Source organism: Tyto alba, unplaced genomic scaffold, assembly GCF_018691265.1.
Source record: "Tyto alba isolate M040663 unplaced genomic scaffold, T.alba_DEE_v4.0 Super-Scaffold_41, whole genome shotgun sequence".
In the NCBI taxonomy this organism is placed as follows: Eukaryota; Metazoa; Chordata; class Aves; order Strigiformes; family Tytonidae; genus Tyto; species Tyto alba.
Genome location: NW_024881317.1, coordinates 3,436,678 through 3,457,518, shown reverse-complemented (window position 1 = coordinate 3,457,518; position 20,841 = coordinate 3,436,678). Strand labels below are relative to the sequence as shown.

The window sequence follows — 20,841 nt, the reverse complement described above, 5'->3', positions numbered from 1 at the left end:
CCCGCTGGATTTACCGTTATTCCCTTATCCTGCTGCTCCTGGGACGCGGGTGCTGGGAACAACCTCTCCAGCTCGTTCATGTCCAGCTGCTTTCCATTCAAGTCCCGCTCGTCCCTGTCCCTGCGAGTGGCCCCGTTCAGGACGAGGCCCGCGGTGCTCCGCTGACTCCTGGGGATCTGCGGGGTTGACAGCTGCTCCTGCACGTTTTTGCACATCAGCAGCCTGAAAAATAAACAGATGGAGCCTGAGGGTGAGTAAACCCGGTGCTTCCCCACCTTCCTTCCCCTACGTCTGAGTCTGCCTCAACCCTCTGCTTCCTTCCTTAAATCCCTCCTATAAAGTCAGAACTCTTCCCCTCACTGTGAAATGACTTTTGCTTTACAGGGAGGGTCAAGGCTTGCCAGAGCAGAAATAATGATGCTCCTCCCAGGAAGTATCAGGTCCCTCCATGGGGACCAGAGCTGATGGGGTGTATCTGCGTGCCTGGGAGGGAGGCAGGAGCCGTGCTGCAAACGAACACCCGGCGTTCAGGGCCACAATCGCACGCTGCGGGATGCGCGTCCTGAGATGTGCACAGGGAACAGCCCATCACCACATCGGGGGTGTGAGACCCACCCTCCCACACCCCCCCCCCCAACCCAGGAACACCCACACGGCATTAGGGACCATCGCCCCTCGTGAACAGCGGCACGAGCAACCCCTACCTTCCTCTGTACCCAAACATGAGGAAAAGGACGCAGAATATGATGCACGTGACGCCGATGTGGATCCCAATGATGATGCCGGTCGTGGAAGTTTTGTTGTTCTGCTCGTCCTTCATGCAGTCGCACGGGGGATTCAGCACTGCCAGAAGAAGGGTGGGGAGGGGGGGGTGTGTGTGTCAGCGGTGCTGTTTTCCTACTGCTCCTTCCAGCTTTTGGGGAGCCCGGCGCAAAAGTTGGCGCCTGGATGGTGCTGGGAGCCGTGTGTGGGGAAAAGGAGAGCCGGGCGGGGGGGTGGGGGGGCAGCTGCCTGCCAGAGCAGGTCGCCTGCTCCTGGTACCCGAGGAAGGCAGTCGCAGCAAGCGTAGGACTGGAAAGTCCATAGAGAGCCAGGCCCATGGCTCGGGCTGTTGTCATTAGACACAATTAATGAACAAAAAAGACTCTGATGTTAATTTTTGCAAAACCCTGTGTCCGAGGTGGGAGGTGAGAGGCAGCCACCACGCCAGAGCAGGCTGATGCCTGGTGGAAAGCACCAAGCAGGCAGATGCCAACGAGATTAGTATTTACTCCAGCACAGACAGAGGAGTAATAACTATCTTTTGCAGATATTCCCACTGGAAGGCTTAAAAGGCTTCCAAGAGCAGCAGGATGTTTTTTACACATAGATGAATATGAAAGGTGTGATCAGTCAGAGATTCCCTCTAGAGAGTTCCCCTTTTCTGCCATATAATGGAGTGCTCCTGCTCTGCAGCTCTTCTCCTTTCCAAAGCCACGTGTCCTCCCTTCCTGGCACCAGTGAAGGTCAAAATATCCAGAAGAGCTCCAGGAGAGCAGAGACGCTTGGTGCACCATGTCTCACCCAAGACAGCAGCTCTTGGCTTATGCACAGGGGTTTGTTCATGTTCTCACCTCTAGCTCAAGCTTAGGGGACAAAACTGGCAATTAGAGGAACATTTGGTTTGTTTTCTCCCCCTTAGTAAATAAGTCATCAGGCTGGCCTGGCCAACAGGGATGGTGCAAGCCATGTGGCAGAGAAGCCACCCCTACCAGCACCAGGTGGTCCCAACCCCACAGAGTTTTGCTGCATCATTATTTGCGACGCTGAAAGTAAATGAGTGGCTGAAGGTGAGATGGGGGGTAGAGCCACGGGCGTCTGAGGACGTGTCTGCGGGACGTGACCGGCCTCGCCACCTTCCTGCACAGCGGTTTTCACAACCCACCACCGAGACTGATGTCCCGTCTCACCTGTCCTCTCCACGGTCTCCCTCAAGGACACGAAGCGGACAGTGGAATTTCCATCCCCGTGCTGGTTATAGGCGAGGAGCTTGACTTCATACACCACCGACGCATCTGTTTGGAAGGAGACACCAGAAGGGCATTTCAGGTTTAATATTAGCGTTATCTCCCCGAGTGCTGCTTATTTAGGAAACACACATCGTACCAAATACACAGAAGATGCTGCAAACAAGTACCTGCTACTGGGAAAGCACCCCAAAAACCTGGGGGAGAGCTTCAGCATCTCCTGTCTCATGGCTGTGCAACACAGCCGCGCTCTCCCAGGGTCGGGAGGGGACGTGGCTCAAGCTGTCACCATACTCACCCAGGTGGGTAATGTTGTACGCTGTCACGTTGCTGGGCAGTAGCACTGGACCTGTGTAGTGGGAGAGGTGGACTTTGCGGTAATACAGCTTGAAGCCTTCGTGCTGGCCCAGTTTGATGGAGGGCTCCCACGTAGCCTGGATGGCAGTGCTGTTAATGACTTTAATAAAGAGGGATGGCATGGCTGGGACTGAAACAGAGAGAGAAAGACAGTGGGTTGCATGTGCTTTTTTTAGTCTACGTGATGAGAAATTCCCCATCAGCCTTTCCCTGTGGTCAAGGCACCAAAAAATGTGCTAGACGAGACTGAGAAAAATCAGATCAGACCAGATCCTGGTTTAACAGCTTTGAACTTCTTCGGGGAGCTGTAGGAGTTTCCAGAGTTTCCTCCGCCCAGTTCAGCAAGCAAAGAGGCTACTTTTACACTCCGGTTGCAAGCTGATGCTCAGCCCCGTCGGGTCAGGGCAGGAATGCAGCAACTTTGGCAACGCATTCCCAAATTCCACTTTTTTGCCATTGGCCTGAGGGTAGTGAGGACCTTTCACAGTGCTTAATCCCCCCCGGGAGGAAGGAACCAGAAGGGATGGAGCTGGAGACATGCGTCTTAAAAGCATGCTAGGAACCTGCACTGGCTTGCAGGGTGCGTGGGAGCTGGCTCTCCCCCTTGGTTTTAGGAGGGAGGTTTGTGATTCTGTGCTGGGGACTTAGGAGAGAACCAGGGCATCTTCATTAACAGCCTTAAATACCTGAGGTCCCTGCAGAGCTGTGGCTGGCTTGTTTTGGTAGGCAGGCACTTACCTGGCCTTAGGGGCGCAGGGGGGTTTAGCTGGGAAGATGTCCCTGCTGCTGCCCGGTGTCACCGAGGCCTGATTCAAAGTCCACCAGGACGCCTTTTGCTCCAGTCAATGCCCCCAGACCCTGCCCTTGTTCTGGGGGTGTGCTGCAGCAGGGGGTCATGGCCATTCCCTCCCCAGGTCCCCCAAAAGCTGCCCGGCCCCATCCTGCCCCGTCAGCCTGGGCTGAGAGGCAAAGATTTACAAACCAAAGCCAATTTTCTTGTGGTTCAGATAACTGGGTTTTCCAAAGCTGGATCTGCACCAAACCCTGCGCAGTGCTGGGGCACACAGGACCACGTTTCCCCCCAGTCTCCTCCTTCCCCTCTCCCTCCCTTTCTCATACACTGATCACACCAATGCAGAGATGTGTCTCAGCAGGACATTTCACTGATGATTTTTTTTTCACCTCATTTTCACAAAACACCTCCAGGCCAAGTGCCCCCATCAGTTCCCCAGCATTTGGCACCATTCAGAAGGTGCAAAGCACCAGGTGCTGCAGGATCTGCTCCGGCACCGGGAGGGAGAAGGGGTTTTGGGCACTGCTGTACCAGGCAGCGAGCTCAGCTACACCCTGCAGCAAAATTATCCAGCAGAACAACAGCCTTGTTTCTCCAGCAGCCTCCAGGCTTTAAGGCAGAGCTATTTTTCCAATCCCACATGATTATAAACTCAGAAGTTCCCAAATATAAGGATTGCTGGGCTTGCATTGGACCAATGCTGTTTTTTATCTTGTTTTTCCCTGAAGGGTCTCTAAAAGATGAGCAGTGCAAACCCAGCCTTTGGCAGAGAGTTCAGCACAGCCACTTAGTGAGCGATAGCAAAAAGCGGATGAAACGTGGCCGTGTCAATCTAAGACTGACAAGAGCTAAAAAGGGCATTTCCTCAATTTAATAGTAAAAGCAAAACCACACAGCACAACAACTTGCCTTTTCCCAGGCTCTGAGAGCTCAAGCTTTCCCACGAGGAGATTTAGGGGAAGGAAAGACATCTCTCCTGGTGAGAAGGAGGGTCTGGGCAATCCTATCTCTTCCTGAAGCAATGCCTTCCTTCAGGTTGCAGGGGCTCTGCCTCACGCCCTCCAAATAAGCATGAGGAGGGGAACAAGTCCCTGCTGACTGGTGACCCATCTGCATGTGGATTGAGGAGGAAAAGCTCAGAGAGCAGCTGTCCTGGGTCAGGTTAACGAGGTCCCATCCTGCCTGAGTGCTGCCAGTGGGAAAAAAATGGGTTGAAGTACATCTTCTTGCTAGGATTTATTCTGGTGTGCATTTCATTGATGGGAAGGTTGTGCTTAGCATTTTCTGGGTGTAAAACACAGAGTAAATTCTATTTATACCAGAATGTACCATTCTTTCCAAGGCTGCATATTTTTGCAATCCAATTACATACTCTTTTTATTCTAATTCTCCCATTTCCCTCTAGGGCAAAATTAGGAATTGTCTGGATCCCCCCTCTGAGAAGTTGGACCCTTGCTTAAAGCATCATTTTCCAAATCACGAGTGAAAACGCCAAAGAAAGGGAAATCGCATTATCCCATGGACAAAGAAACACTGATGTGGGCCATCCTGATTTGCGAAGAGTTGGCTTTATTTTATGGTTGCAGAGCCTTACATTTAATAAAAATCACAAGAATATCTCTCCTTCAAAGTGTGGAATATATAGTATTTATTCAAACTTTGAGTATATATATATATATGTATAATATTGATTATATGTATGCACTCGCAGAATGCATGTGCTGTTTATAATGTTATTACACAAATAAGTGTATACAGATGGAATATATCTGCGTGTGTGTATAAATATATGTACACACACCAGTGTATAGGTGCTTCACAGAAGTATATATAAGACATAATATGGATCTACTATAAGTGAGGCATCTCCCTCATGCTAAGGGCTGGGATACTTGTTTTCCTCTTCCGTGCTGTTTGGAATTTTCCCCAGGTCATTTCAACTTTCTTCTTGAAGGCGTCTTTAGCCGAAGATGACTAAAGGAACAGTCTTCATCCTAGAGAAATGTCAAAAAGTCCTGGAGAAAACCCTAAAAAGCATTAAAAGACAAGAACAAGGAGTGTGTGCTGCTGAATGAAGCGGAAAGAGTTTGAGATTTAAAATACCACGGCATTTGTGAAACGGCGTAAAGGAGAACAACAGGGAGGAGACGAGAGGACCTTCCTAGTGAGGGAGGTTTATGGAGGACAAGGTTCACTTGGGCAGTTTTTCTACGGCGCCTTCCCTTCTACTTTCCATCCAAAATTATCACTGCCACAAAGGAAGGAGCATCGTGCTTCTAGAAAGCATTGGAGGCTTCAGCCAAACGCATGCTCAGCGTATTCCTAGCCCTGAAAAGCTGACCTCTCTGAGCCGAAAGCAGCCCCGCTCCTCAGTACCTTCACCATATTCCTCCTCCAGACAATACCAGTATAACATGGTCATTCAGACCTGTCTCCAGCTGGCAACATCTCTGCTGGCCACTGACACGCACTGCCCCGGCTCTGCCGAGCTGCCCCTGGCTGCCAGACTCACCTGCCATATCCTTCCCACGCAAGGCAGGACGTGGCAGCACGGTGACAGAGGACCCTGCCACCACGGGCCTTTGCGCCCACCTCTGTCTGTGCACATCCCACACACGTCGCAGCGAGCCGGGATGACAACCCAGAGACACGGCGTGTCGGGGAAATCCCATCCCTTCCCGAGGCTGTTAGGACAGATCCAGGGGCTCCCCAAGGCCAGGGGAGTCACAGCTCTCTGAGGCACCTCAGGAAGGCACGGGGTGAGATGGCTTGGCTGTGAGAAGAGCCAAATCTGCAGTGAAACCTTAATTTGGTGACAAAAGCCACTGGATCCTGGCTCTCTGACGTGTTCTCTCCCCTGTGAGCAGACGGCAATGGGCGCCCAAGTGAAGCAAAGCAAACAAATTGTGCCAGAACTGGGGGTTTTAAATCTCTTTTTATCTTCCTACAAGGCAAACGCAAGCTGGGGTTGAGCAAACTTAACCAAGCCAGTTTGTCCATCCTGAACATGGAGCTAATCGCTGAAGCTTTGTTCCACAGGACAAGCCTTTTTTAAAGGATAGCTGAGCAGGACAGTGATGCCTTGAAATTTCAGAGAGCCAGGAAATTTATGATCCCATTACTGGATACCTAACTATTTCTGTCATGACTGAAGGTCATAATGACAAAAAATCCTCTCTAGCTTGACCCAGACTTCTGCAGAAACACCAAGCTTTATGAAGCATGGCTGGCTTCTAGCTCCAGTAGCTGAACTCAGAGCATTGGGTCAAGGAGTTTCAAGTTTTACCTTGTGTGTCTAAATTGGAAGGAAAAACAAACTCCAAGGGTGACTGATTCCCTGCAGAGTACCAAGGAAAATAAACTTGCAGGGTAACAACCTGGCAGGGTGAGGATTTATTGGTGGTGTTGCTTAAATGTTGTAGTAAACATCTGCAAGGGATGAAAACAGAAAGAGAACTGGATCCCTCACCTGGAAGTCAACACAATCTTTCATTTGATCCTAAATAACACACTCACACCCCAGGCCCTCTCTGCTGCAAATTCACAATTACTGAGTGCTCATGAGAACTATGCAATGCTCCTATGAAATTAGTCTCAGTATGTGAGATGAGCCAGGATTCGGAGGTGCTGGAGAGGTACATGAGTCTCTAGGAAAACGTTCCTAAAATGCCAGCTGACAGATCACACTGGGGCTGCGGCTTCTGTCTGGTGTCTGTGTGCAAGGGTCCTGTATTAGAGTACCCACCTTCTTACTGGGGAAGCTAACTGGTGGCCACATCTGGGAGGCCAAGTCAGGGAAAAAGCCTTGGAGATCATCCTAACTCCCCACTAAAACAGAAGGCTGGTCCAAGTCAGGGATTTGTAGGTCAGGACAGCTCAGCTCTAGCGTGATTTCTCCAGGGTAGAGTAGAAAAAAATAAAATTTTAAAAAGTGTGGCACCTATCAGGTAAGAGCTGTGACTACCAGAGCTGCTGGAGGATGATGAGATGCTGCTTGAGCAGGAAATCTGTATTTAGCAAGCAGTTTAGGAAAAGCCCAGAGCAGCTGCAATGCACAAGACCAGCCAGACTTTCAGCTCACCCCCTGCTACAACATCAGCTGTGCGAGGCAATGCTGCGTTTAAGACAATCAGTAGACCCCCGTGTAACGATACAAGTGAGGTTTACACAATATCCCAGCGTACGAGGAGGAGCGGGAACAAGGAGCATCAACACCACAGGCTGTGCCAAAACGCTCCGCAGTGGGTATCGGGGTGACCGGCGCTGCAGCTACGCACAGCGGGTTTCAGCATCTGAAGGTCCAAGCGCAAAGCGTTCCTTACCTTCTCCCAGCGTGCTCACCACTGTGACTTCTGAGGCTTTGCTGGCACCCCGGGAGGTGTAAGCCTTTATATAGAAGCTATAGCTGGTCGAGGGCTCTAAATCAGTCACTAGCTGCTGGAAGGTGCTCTTGCTAACAGCCTCCTGATACTCCATCTCTACAGGATCTGAAGCACAAAGAAAGGGAGAACAGAGCAGTGTTAGGCTTTGCAAGATCACAGAATGGTTTAGGCTGGAAGGGACCTCAAAGACCATCTACTCCCAGCCCCCCTGCCATGGGCAGGGACACTTTCCACTAGACCAGGTTGCTCAAAGTCCCATCCAACCTGGCCTTGAACCCTTCCAGGGAGGGGGCAGCCACAGCTTCTCTGATAAGGAGACTAAACAGATGTTGTAAGTGGTAATTTTGGTCCCTAAGGTGGATATGTATCTGCCTACATCATTTTCTGCTGACATTTCTGTGTGCTTTGTTAGAGCCCCAAGCAGGCAGCAAGATCTGATCACACAGCTTCATCCTCCCCACCCTTTTGGTATTTGCATCAGCGTTACTGCCTCATCTCTGTCTTTCAGAAACATGGAGATGATGGAGAACATGGATGGCAGTGCTGTCTACTGCGGCACAGACCTGGTTTACCTAGTGGGCCATGTTGCTTTTAAATTACGGGAAGGCTGAGGATGCTCTGGGCCGCGCGTCGGGCACCATACCTGCAGCTTTCCGAATGTGCAGCACGTAGCCGATGATCTCCTTGGTGTTCTGCAGAGGCTCTTCCCAAGACACTTGGATGGTGGTTGCAGAGACTGTTTCAGCCTTCACGCTCTGCGGAGGACCGGGCAGCCCATCTGCCCACAGGACCGTCAGGCGAGCGCTGGCCTGCGTGGAGCCGGCGCTGTTCTCGGCGATGCACTGGTAGATGGCTTCATCCGCCTGGTTGATCCCGTAGATGGAGAGCGTGCTGCGTGGGGACACAACGGGGACAAGCATCTCACTGAACACTCTCTGCAGCAGATGTCCCTCCCCTCCAGCTATTCCACGGCCCCCTGTGCTGGCTTTGATGGCAGGGCATCCCACCTGCCTCTATTTCCACAAAAAGCCTCCAGGAAGCTGCGGGCTGGTGCTCTTGGGGAAGGAAAACCCCAGGAGGTGGATGCATCACACCCCGGATCCCATAACTGGGTAGGTTGTCTCTGTCTCAACTTGCAAAGACTGTGGTTCAAGTACAGCCAGATGGGGACACAGGGCGGGACAGGGAACGGCAGGATATGAAGCCCTGAATTCAGGAAGATCCCAGCCACGCTGCAGAGGTAGCTCTGTGGTAAGTGCATCCATACACCCAAACCAGCTTTAACTGGCTTAGTTCCAGTACACACCAGTGAGACCCATCCAGGCACCACACACAGTTGCTAAGCCAAGTATAATCAAGTGCAGCCAGAAAGCCCTCTGGTGATGCTCTAATTGTATTATAGCACATTAGAGCAGTCTTAGGGTAACATTGGGATTAGCTGATTTATCCGGCAGGGTTACAGTCTCAGCTCCTGCTTCTGCATTTTCAGAAACACAATCACCATGAGCCAAAAACCAAAGCTTATGAGCGAGATGCCGGTTTTGTCTGCAAAACCTCTGAGCATCTTTTTGATGCCGGCACATCAAAGCTTGCTCTCCCATGGCAGCAACCAAGACAGTTCCTCCAGCCTGCTATTGGGGACCTCCATAGGAGGCTCAGGTGCTGCTTTCAGCCCCCAAGATAAGGACAGGCTACCCTGATGGAAAACATCCCTGAAGGAGGGGGAAAAGCCAGTGATGTACCAGCTTCCCAAATAAGTGTGTTCCTGAGCCTGGTGCCCATCTCTGCATCACCTCTGGGAGGGATGTTTAGTGGCTCAGTGGGCACAGGGACAACCAGAGTCCTCGTACATGTGGGCACTTGAACTGAAGGACCTTTCTGAGCTGCAAGACCCTCTGGCAATGGCTGCGTACAACTGGAGCAAGTTCAGGGCCAGCCCAAGGCTTGCGCTGCCCAGTATCTTTAAAACAACACCAGCAAATATTGACTCAGAAATAATCGCGCAACACATCAGCTCTATCTCTTCTTAATAACATTTGTTCACAAACAGGGATCCATCAATGAAAGCTCTGCTCTCTCCAGGGCCTGCTCCCTTCCTCGGAAATCAAGCCTGGAACAACGCGATTCAATTTGTGTGAATAAAAGACCGCTCACCCCTGCCTCCCCTTTCACTTTAGAGCATCACCCAGACGTGCTCCACTCTGGATTAATCCCTATTTGTGCATCTGTATTTCCAGGCCTGCCCAGTTCATTTGAACTGTGGTTTGCTTCTGGCTTGGCATGAATGTCCGGGAGACCACGAGGCCTCCAAACTTCAGCAGCATCTCATTGGCTTATGCCACAGCTTGCAGGAGCTTTCTGGTTGCTATTTTTCTGTTAGAAATGACCCAAACCTAAACAAATCCACATCCCTTACTTGCTTCTAGGGAGAAATACATCATTTTCTTCTGTGGTGAATTCCAGGTGGACTTGGGGCTTGACTGCACGTGAGTAAAGCCCAAGCACCCCTGCTGATGTGAGGGGTACTTCACGGCTTTTTGGGGGTCATAATCAAAGCTGCCTTTTATGTAAATGAAAAATGGTACGTGGAAAGTGGAAATGATAAATAACCTGCCACTGCTTGCCTGTATGTCAGAACAAATGCTTCTTCTAATTGCAGCAAAATATTGGTCTTCCTGTATTAAAATTTATTATTGCTGTTGATTTAACATTCATATTTCTGCCTTGCAAATTATTGGGGCCATGGTGAGTGAGCAAATGTTTAACAGTCATCTATTTATGTCCTGTGCCTTTGTTTCCTTGGAAACATTGTAAATGGAATATCAAATGTGATGGTTTCAGCTGATATGGTGATTTTAGAGAATCGGCCCTAAGCTCCTCTCATAGCCACGGGCTCAAGGTATCTGATTAAATGGAAGGAGAGAGGCAGAGCGGGGAGGGGGACACAGGGAGCAAGGACCCGATGTGTGGCTCAACTGTGTCAACAAGGGCTGATTCCTGTGAGGACAGATGGCAGAAGGCAGGATTACACCGGCCGAAAGCTGTACTTGCAGCTCTGCACAAAGCAGATGTGTGGAAGGAGCAGCAGCGCTTCCTTCTGCCCTGTCAATGCAGGGATTATTTCCAGGCGGCCGCTGTGCATCTGGGCACCCAGGAGCAGCCAGGCCGGGCTGGCACACAAGTCGAGAGCGGCGTTAAGCTTCCCAAGCACAAAGCAGCCCAGGAACAACAAGGAGCATTTAGGCTTCGCTGCCTTCAAGTGTATTTATTTGCTTTACAAAGAGAGAGGAAAAGATGCGGAGGAGGGAAGAGGAGGGGCTGGTTGGAAAGCTGAGCAAGGAGACTGATGGCAACAGCATGATGCTGGGGCCAAAGACATCTCTCTCCTAGGAGGATTGAGGGGTGAGTGAAGCTCCTCTTGCATGACACAGATGTTGTGCTGGATGCCAGTGGTCCTGGAACAGGACAGCACTTGGCTACTGGGACCCAGAGCTGGGCTGAGCCTCGGACATCCCAGCTGCCTCTCTGCAGAGGTCCCAGCGTGGCCAGTAACACTTGTTATGCACAGTCAAGGCAGAAGAAATAAATAAAATAAATTTCCACAAAGTGGACATGGCAGGTAGCTGGAAACTTGCTTCAGGCTTTGAAAAGTTAATGTTCATTGAGATTTACAAGGTTGTCTTTGGATGTACCATGCAATAAGAGCCTTGGCCAGCCATTACCTAGGACCCATGTCACCTGGAACGATGTGCAAGCAACGGGGTCAACAAAACAACTGGATTTTTGGCTACGGCTATAAACCTGGGTAAGGAGCAGAAACTGAGTGTGGAGAAGTTGGTGAGCACAATGCCCAGAATCTAAACCCCAGCTCCATGAGAATAAGTGTTTTTTCTCTCTCGCTCCCTCTAACACCCACAGGCAGACCTTGAAAGGATGCTGCTGAGCTCCCTGCAAGCCCCGGCACGGGCTCTGAAGCACGCCGATAGCTGTGATGAGGAGGGCAGGAGCTGTCAGCGAGTTACATGAACCCCAGCATCATCCCAGCTGATACCTCTGCTGTGCATCCATTTTCATCTTAACTATTGACAAATTCTTCCTGCCTTCACCCACCACTTCACCCCGCCCCGGGATGCAGCGTAGCCGGGTCAGTGTTTGGTCCAGCAGCTTTCCCAGGTTTTGCTGCTTTTTGTCTTTTTTTTTTTTTTTTTTTTTTTACGGAAGCTCAAACAAAAGGAAAATATGTAGTTGCCGTGCGAGGAGGTGCAGAGCGTCTCTGCGTGTCAACCATCTGAAATATGCAGTGTCCTTTTATTTCTTCCCGTCAACAGGAAAAAAAATCTGTCACTTTGGGACATCTGCTGTTGGAAAACTTTCCCGCGAGTGCCAGACTGGCAGCGCCGCGAGCACGTCGGACGAGGCGAGATGCCAGAAGGCTTTCTGCTGGTCACCAAAGCCGCTCAGCGAGCCGAGGGCTCCATCACATCTCCGCACAATGCCCTGACAGGCATTGATAGAAGTGGGGAGAGGAGCTGCTGCAGATTCACACCCGGCTGAGCTGAAACGAGAGGCCTCTGCTGCTCGAAAGCCGTGGTATTCCCAAGCTGTCTTCCCAGTTCATAGGCAATCAGGATGACTGATCTGGCTCGGGTCAGGGGTCCGGGCCAGTGACCGGAGATCGGCTTTCCAAAGGCTCCTCTGAAAAAGTCTGAGAACTGAAGGAAGCCTCTTCATCGATTCAGCAGCACAAAGAAGAAGAGGGGCCCATCTGGAAGGATATCAGCATGCGCGCGCACACAGGCGCACAAAAGAGGGAGTGTGATGAAATTAATGCAGAGAGCAGGCTGTGGCTATCGGGGAGAGCATTTTAAGTGCCGGCAGCTACAGAAAGCCACCAGTGCTGCATTCAGACGCCCCGTCCCCGTGCCCTGCTCTGCCTTCATTTGTTACGGGCCGTGTTGTGCCGTGCTGCGCCGAATGAACCGCTCCTGGGCTGCTGGCTGGTGCCGTGCTGAAAAGGAGCTTTCTTCAGTGCTGGCTGTTGGTAGGTTTGCAGAAATGCCCTGTATTTTGAAGGTTGCCTCATAGAGGCTGAGAATAAGGTGCAAAGCTTGAAGAGTGACACTCAGCAGCCCAGAGGGACATTGCGTATCGTCCCCAGCCCTCTATAAGCACGTTCTTACACCTCCAGAAATTATCATGCAGGGCTTCCTAGGTGAAATTGGGTTGTGCTATGCAGGAGAAGGAGCCCTTTCCATACAAACTGATTTATATTTAGCAGGTACTGCAGCCCGCAGGCCAGGATCCCAGCTTGATTCTGTGATTACAGACTCACCCAAGCACAGTTTCTGGAGGGATGCTGCTGGTCCCAGTGGCACATAGGGAAGCAGCCCACCCTTTCCATCGGTGCTGGATGAAAGGGCCAGCAGACTCAGCCTGCGAAGCTGGTTAGAGATGCTGCTCCTTCTCACACCCCTGGGAGAGGACAGAGTCCAGCAAGATGGGGATTTGGCTGTACAATGTGTTTTCTGCAAATGGGATGTTGTAAACGGCGTCACATTTGCTACGGGAAGCACAGCAGCAGCACCATTTCGTCCTGAAGTGCTGACCCTTCTTTGCTGGCTTCGTGACACCTGGGTTTGCACCGTCTTGACACGACACATGGGCTGAGCCCTTCTGGGAACTCGCCACTGCTCAGGCACCACAATGGGGACAAGCAGTGGCTGGCTCAGGTCCACAATACAACTGGCCAGCCAAGTCTCTGGCCTTGGAGGCTCTGGGTCCCTTGCCTCAGCTCTTAGTCCACATCAGAGGTGGTCTGAGCCTTCCCAGGTGGGAATGGTGGAGCTGTGTCCTCCCATCCCTGCAGAGCTGGGAAGCGTATCCTGGCACAGGCAGGAGACAACAGCCAGAGCTGGCTGCTCCTTATTACAAGACTTGGTGGTTATCTGGTGAATGTGTTGGCTGCTGCTCAATAGGTTTTCACATGCCAGGGAGAGCAATCACAGATGTAACTGAATCCTGTCCCAGGGAGGGAGCAGAAAAGTCTTTACATCTGCAGGACCACAGGAAAGTACAAAACATCTCAGGAAAAGTTACTGAAAGGGAAGGTAGATTCCCATGTTGGTAGGGCTGCTAATGCAGAGGGCTGGGAGAGCTATCTGCTGCTATATGTTAAGTCCCCCAACCCTTTTTCCCAGCGAGGAGCACAGGTGTTGGAGAGGAGAAAAACCCAGCCTAACCCAGGGAAGGCTGACTTCAGGCTGTCCCATGATGGGCTCAGTTCTGCCTTGAAGGCTCCTGTGCAAGGACCATTCTCTGCAGCTGTGTTTTGCTGTATGCAACAGTTTGAAGAAATGCTGAAAACCCTGAACCAGTGATGCATTTCAGGAGCAGCTCAGCAGAGCAGAGCACAGAGAAAAATTACACGAGCAATGTGGTAGCAAGACAATCGCAGCCGCATGAGAAGGGGAGACTGATGCCCATCGCTGTCGGCTGCTCCAGAGCTGCTGCAGATCCCTTTTGTGGGATAGGCCTGTGTGATCCCAGCACGGGATCCCTGCTCGGTGCAGGGAAGGGACTTAGCAGGGCTCTGGGTGCTTGTGCAGAGACCTTCCTTGTGAAGGCCATTTCCATGTGTCTTCCAAACAAAGTCAAACCCATAAATTATTCTTCAATCAGAAGCAGCTGGTTCACATCCCAGTCCTCTACGTACTCATTTGTCATGCTTCTGGGAACTGAAATATGATTTGCTATACGGTCCCATTCCCATAATCACCAATGGTTTTCAAACTCATTCCATAAACAACCTGCAGGCTTGCCTGTCCTCCTTTGAGGCATCCAAATCCCTATAAAATCAAGAGTTTGTGGGGTGCGTGCACCATGATGGGATGTACAAATCCATCTGCATCTCTCCACACCCAGCTAATGTGGGTTTTTATAGAAAAAAGCCACCTTGTGAATGACAGGCTCTAGTTTCCCTGGGTTTGGTACCAAAAGGGCTGGCTGGTCCCACGTGCTTGGATGTTTGTGCTTGAAGGTCGCTCTCCATATCTGTGCTAGGAATAAGCGTCATGACAAGTGCAAGAAAAGCAAAGTTGTCCTGAAGTTTATTTACGGAGGAATATTTTCCCTGATGAACCCTGAACATTCACGGCCCTTGAAGTGAGTCATTCTCAGAGCACTAAAACAACTGCAAAACAGTGAGGAAGAATTTGAAAAGGAGACAGTTCATAAGCGAAGGTCACCGAGGAGAGCAAATGCCACCTGAGCCCAGGTTCTAACGAAGCCTTACAAGCCTTTTTCTGGTGAAACAAATGAAGTCCCTTAATTACCATTTTGTAAATAAAATCTTCTTGGAAAATCAATATTTAGAGCCTGCCCTCTCTGAAGATGTTGGCCTTTGTTCCTTGCTATTACAGCAATATAAACCCCATAGTGTGATATACTTCTAGGCCGAAAATTACCCCCTGAACCTGATTGGGTCAAAGGAAGAAAAGCAATAAACCTTTCAGAGCAGTAATTCGGGCACTATTTCATGCTTCCTTGTAAATTTTGCAGTAATAACCTAGAAAGCATGATTTTACACAAGCCCACAATTAACTCGGCCAGTAACTGCCCCTTCCTCCTGCAGAGATACACCTGATTTCAGGCCAGGCGGGTGATGCCGGGTGGGAATTTTGCTGGAAAAGCCTATTACACCTCTCAGGCATTTGGGTCATGATCGATCTGAATCACCCCTGGAAAAATACAGGCAAAATGCCGTCTCTGATCAACAGAGAAGGACAGATCCTGTGGCTCCTGGACATGGGGATGGCTCCACTGAAGTCAAAAAGGCTCTATCAGCTTCTCGATCTGAGAGCACGGTTTAGTGCAGCGTCACCCCAACAGCTATCGGCTCCATCCCCAGCCCAGGGACTGCATAGCAAGGCAGCCCCATCATCAGCTCCTTCAGTGATTTTTATTCACAGTTTTTAATGGAAAAACCCACAATTCCCTATGCCTGAGCCTTCATGAATTTTTCATTAACAATTATCCGCTATCCCAGAACTGCTTTTGCTTTTTGCTAATCATCGATTGGATATTTTGTTCCCACACAGCTGGCATTTTCAAAACATAACAACCACCTCTGGAGAGGGCACAGCAGAAGGCTGATCTTTAATGCTAATGTGCCCAGAAACCGTCAACACATCAGGTGATGAGAATTCACATCTGAGGGACCATGGGGGAAGAGGCATTTATCGGACGTAGCCCGTGAGACTTATTTTACTGTGCTGAAAGGCTGAAAGTTGCTTGGCAAGCAATCATCTGATGTCAGTAGCCAGATCCAATTCGCAGTGAAGCTAATCCTGAAGCTGCTGTCCCACCTTAGTGACGATGGGCTTCTGAAGTCCCCCAACCTTGAGGGTTTGCAGTTACTGCATATGGGAGACAGCGTGGGGTGGGGTGACGTAGATGCCAAAGGGCCCTTCACAACTTTCTGAAGCAACAGTTTGATGGACAGATCTTCCCATCAGCTGTGGGCTTGTGCAGACAGGCTACTGCCCGCAGGAGGGATGCCTCAAGCTTGCAGGAGCAGAGAGGGATCTCGAACACCCCGTGTTCTGCAGGTCTGGACCTCACTTCTGGCTGTGTTTGTTTACAAGAACGAAGTTGCTCATAATGACACATTTTGCAATCAATTAGCACATGATATGATTTGGGATGATTTACTCTTTTTTTCTAAAAATCCCTTTGGGGGCATTCAGACCTTTATTGCCATATTAAGCAGAGTTTTAATCCAAATGAATTTTCTAGGAAACCATGTAATCTAATTAGAAAGCTCATAGTGCAGTTTAGTAGCTTCATTACTAGTAGATTTGAGATCCATCTTTACACGGACAAATATTTTCCAAGTGCAATAGACTGATGAATCCAAGGCATAATCACAAACTGATTCTGCCTGGAACTAAGTGGGTTACAGCACTTAGTCATGCCCATGTGAATGAAACAAAGGACAACTTGAAAAAGCTCAGAAAAAAACCCAGCCGCTGGTCTGTTTTCTCCAATTCATGGAGCACCCAGCCCTGCTGTACCAGCGAGGGCATTTTTCAGACCGACAGCTTTGGAAACCATCAGGCATGGCCACTTGACTGAAGTTGGGGGTCAGAGTAGACCAAGACTAGTGCTAAAGAAGCCAAAAGTTCAACACGGTCAAGTATGATGGCCTTAGGGCTCAGCTTTACAATCGTGTTACTATAGCTTGAGAAGATGCCACGTGTCAGCTGAGCCCCAGTAACTGGCTGAGCTTCCCCAGCCTGTGCCAGATGCAATGTAATCTGATCATCGAGCTCGCAGTGGAAAAGACTGACACTAAATTGCATTAAATGATTCTCATAAGAAAACAATTACAGCGATGTTCACCAAGTCACAGTTCACATGCACATGTAGTGCAGCTCCAGGCGCAGGGACCTGGCCAGGAGACAGGCCCATGACCAAAGACACTATTTTTACTTTCCTCAAACAGTGAAGAGGAATGATTTCACAGGCAAGACATCTGGGCGAGACACAGGGCTGGATTCAGTGTGAGTTTTTTCATGGATTTAATGACTGCTTGTAAGGTCTTTGGTCATTTTTGACTCTGCTTCTTGGCCAATAAAAGGGGATGCACTAACTTCCCTTCTCCCATTTCTGCTCTGTTCATATCATAAGGGCAGACATGCCTCAGAAGCCCATGCAATGGACTAGAAGACCATGAGCCTGGATTAAAATACGTCAGTGCACACGTGAAGTTCCCCGAAGCTCTAAAAGCTTCCAGCTCGGAGAAGATCGCCACAGATTGAGAAGATTTTGTTACAATTCACACCTTATCCTTCTTGCAACTCACATCCTTCTCTCCTTCATATAACAAAGCTTTAAAAAAGCCTCACACCTCAAAAGCCGTATTATAGAGAAACTTAAAAAAATAAAATCGCTCATCTCTCTCGAGGAAAAATCCATGGTGCCTGCACAGCACTTCCCAACAGTCTAAACTGAAGGTCTGGACCCTCCAGCGAGGTTGGGTAGTTGTATTCATGAGATGCATTTATTAACACAGATAGCAGCTATATAATACCACAGTAATACCACAGAGTACAAATCTTTGCCAATAACTCTAGGTTTACAACACAGGTACTAGTCTTTTTTGGTATACTGTTCCATGCTATTTCCATAGAAACTATGCTGTCAACTTGTAATTTTCACACTAAGGGCATCCCACCATATTACCTCCTCAGCACAAACATCCACATCCCCTCACATGAAAATGCAGTTTAGTACTCTGAGAAAACACTCTCCACCAGTGAGATAAAAGACTGAAGTTTAGTGAAAATCAGCTTCTACACAAATATTATTTCAAATGTATTTGCATTTGCACATCCAGGCAGGTCAGTGTTCAGGGATTAAAGTGTAGTTCCTCCACTGTGGAGTAAATGTGGTCCCTGCCAAGTCCAGGGACATTTGACCCTTCCAGAAATACCCAGATGATGATCAGAACTGAAGACAAACTTTTGCTGGGTACCTGCATCATCAGTCAAAGTCTAATGCTGATGTCTTGGTACAATAAAGCACAAAGCGCTGAAATGTAAGCCTACAAAGTGCAGCTCATAGCACTGGAGCCCCAGTTAAATCCACAGACCTGCTTCTGAATGTTACCCCTGAAAGCCACCACCTCTTCCACTTCCCTTTCCATTGGAGGGCAGATAGTTCAAAATGATGGCTTTTAATTCAGACTCCCTCAAAAGCAGAGTGAGGGAACATTGCATCAGCCTGAAGGAGATTGTGACAGCAACCCACCCTGCCTGCAAAAGCCAAGCCAGCTCTGAAGCACTCCCTTTGCAGCAGGGCTGCAGTCTCTCTGGATCACTCCTGCCCCTCTGGGCCTTGAGCACATGAGCCATTGCCCAGCGCAACGGGGCTACGGTGAAAGCAGGGTTTGCACTGCTCACCAGGACGTGCTGCAGACCCCCCTGCTCTCTGCCAGCCTTCACCAACCGGTCCAAAATGAGCTACTGCACACATCCGCCTCAAATCTGCTGTCTGTGCAAAAGCTGAAGCCTGTGTGAGCCAACCTGCTCTTTGCCCAAGAATGACGCCTGCAGGGACAGTTACTTCTAGACCACCAGGTAGGTAATGCCAGTCCTCCACGTGCGCAGACTGATGCTGGGGAATGGCACAACCCAGCTGTGTGTCTCACCCTGCCCTCCACCCCGCGCTGCAGTGCCAGCGGCCAGTGCACGAGGACTTACCTGTTGTTATTCTTCAGCTTGATGTGGTCGCTGGTCTCCAGGATCTGCCCGTTCCTCAGCCAAGTGATCTGGGGGGGTGGTTCCCCTTGGGCCACGCACGTGAAGATGGCAGTAGTCCCCACAGGCCTGGAAATGGACTGGGGATGCTGCACAAACTCTGCGGGGGCTGCAAGGAGAAAGGAGAAGGAAGGTGAGAAAAGTCACGATGATCCCACTTTACCTTGGTACAAAGAGTAACTTTGTAGCTTGAGCTTCAATAAGCCTCATCTGCCTGGGAAGGTGGGATGCTTGGCCAACCCACAGCATAGGCAGCAGATAACTATGGTTTGGATGATGTGTCTGCAATCAGTGCAATTTGGTTGCCCATCCTGGCAGTCATGGCTTCAGAGAAAGCACCTGAAGGTCAGCTCAGTACTGTATGGAGAGCCAAGGTGGGGCCTGCAGGGTTCAGGCAAACAGCAACAGGGTCTAAGCCCACTCACCTCTCCCCAGTCTCCCACTGAAAGCAACCCCAATGATGCAAAATAATCCATGTCTGACAAAGGCTATTTAAAAATGCATCCTGCCTGTTAGGGGAGCAGGCTGGAGGGTGAGCAGTCTCTGGTCATTTGCACACACATACAATGGAAAGTGTGCATAACCTTTTGTAGCACGTGGCACCACACAGGGCCACTGCCCTGGCAGAAACGAGCCCTCTGATATGGGGACTTTGAAAAATCAGCATGTACTGACAGTATGAAGAGTAGTGAGGAAGGAAGGCTGTAACTACATGCATCAATTATAGCGTTTGTGGTTGGGAAGATCTGCTCTTTCATCAATGGCAGAGCTAGAGCAATGTCTCATGGCTTCACCCAAAGGACCCATATTGCATTAGCAAACTGCTTGCAGACGGACAGAAATGTATGGATGTGCATACACCAATCTAGCAGGTTGTTCTTTCCCCAGTAAACATCAGATTTGCTGCAGGCTGTCCTGGTAGCAATAGATTGGGGAACCTTTTTTACCCCAGATAGGTAGCCTGGGACCCTTGGGGTCCTGACAAGCTGGCAGAAGACTCCACCATCCCTGTAACTGCTGCTCACCTTGTAACCAAATGTTTTCACCTTTAAAAATAACGTTTTTAAACAGAAAGTGATTTCCCCCCTTCCAGCAGCTCAAAACAGATTTAAAATAATTTCTCAGAATAAACCAGCGTGTCAGCCTACAGAAAGCAGGGCCTGAAAGACAGTGCCAAATAGGTGAGTTTATTCAAGCAGTTACGCTTCAAAGGGCAAAGTGATAAATATACTTCATGTTGCTGCTGAAACCTAAAATCAGGTGGATCTGGCAGCAGCCGCAATGAAGACAAACAGATAAGAGGCACGGGCCCATAATGAATTTACTGACTAGCATCACATAATGGATGGCTGGTGTTAAATTTTTCTGACAAAAGCAAGATTATCCAGGGAAACACGCTCAGGGCCACTCGCTGGCATTTTCCAAGCATGGGGTTGGTGGGCTTTGCCACCAGCAGAGATGCTGGGATGGGAGAAGGGCGCAAACCGAGCCAGCAAAATGTGTTGAGGGGTGGCCAGGCTGCAGGCAGGAGCAGCTATGCCAGAGTCGAGACCTTGGTGGTTCGTGGCCAAAAACCCCTCAGGGTTTGCTGCAGGAGCACGGGGTGATAAAGCTGCGTGCACGCAAGGCACCAGCAGCACAACTCCTGCAAAAAGGCCAAAGCGCAGTGCGAGGTGTGTGTGTGTGTAAGAGCAAAGTCACATACATTTTAAGTCCTGCAAGCAGAAAAGACAGAGAAATTCATTGAAGAGCCCTTCTACCTCGAAGGAGCCCCCTCTACCATTTTTTAATAATCAAAGGGAAGCGGAGCATGGCAGGTCTGACTTATGTTAGCAGTAGGGGGTGTCCGCCGGCAGAGTTTATTGTCAGGCCACTTCTGCCAGTGCTTGGGTCTACTAATGAACCTGATCTCAGCAACCTAATGGACACATATTTCCAGAACCTCCTGCTAAACTTCCCCAGGTGCCAATCGATTCCTTGTCTTT

At 49.8% G+C, this 20,841-nt stretch overlaps 1 protein-coding gene across 1 annotated transcript in view; it reads right to left on the bottom strand.

The window, feature by feature from the left end:
* The window catches only part of IGDCC3 (immunoglobulin superfamily DCC subclass member 3), a 110,726-nt gene that overhangs the window by 6,238 nt on the left and 83,647 nt on the right, over positions 1–20,841 (bottom strand). The window contains exons 7-13 of the mRNA XM_042804314.1: positions 18,800–18,965; positions 8,182–8,429; positions 7,479–7,643; positions 2,305–2,493; positions 1,950–2,054; positions 705–843; positions 15–222 (exon numbers count right to left, since the gene is read on the bottom strand). Of these exons, the coding sequence (XP_042660248.1) occupies positions 15–222; positions 705–843; positions 1,950–2,054; positions 2,305–2,493; positions 7,479–7,643; positions 8,182–8,429; positions 18,800–18,965 (1,220 nt within the window). The remainder of the gene's footprint in view (positions 1–14; positions 223–704; positions 844–1,949; positions 2,055–2,304; positions 2,494–7,478; positions 7,644–8,181; positions 8,430–18,799; positions 18,966–20,841) is intronic.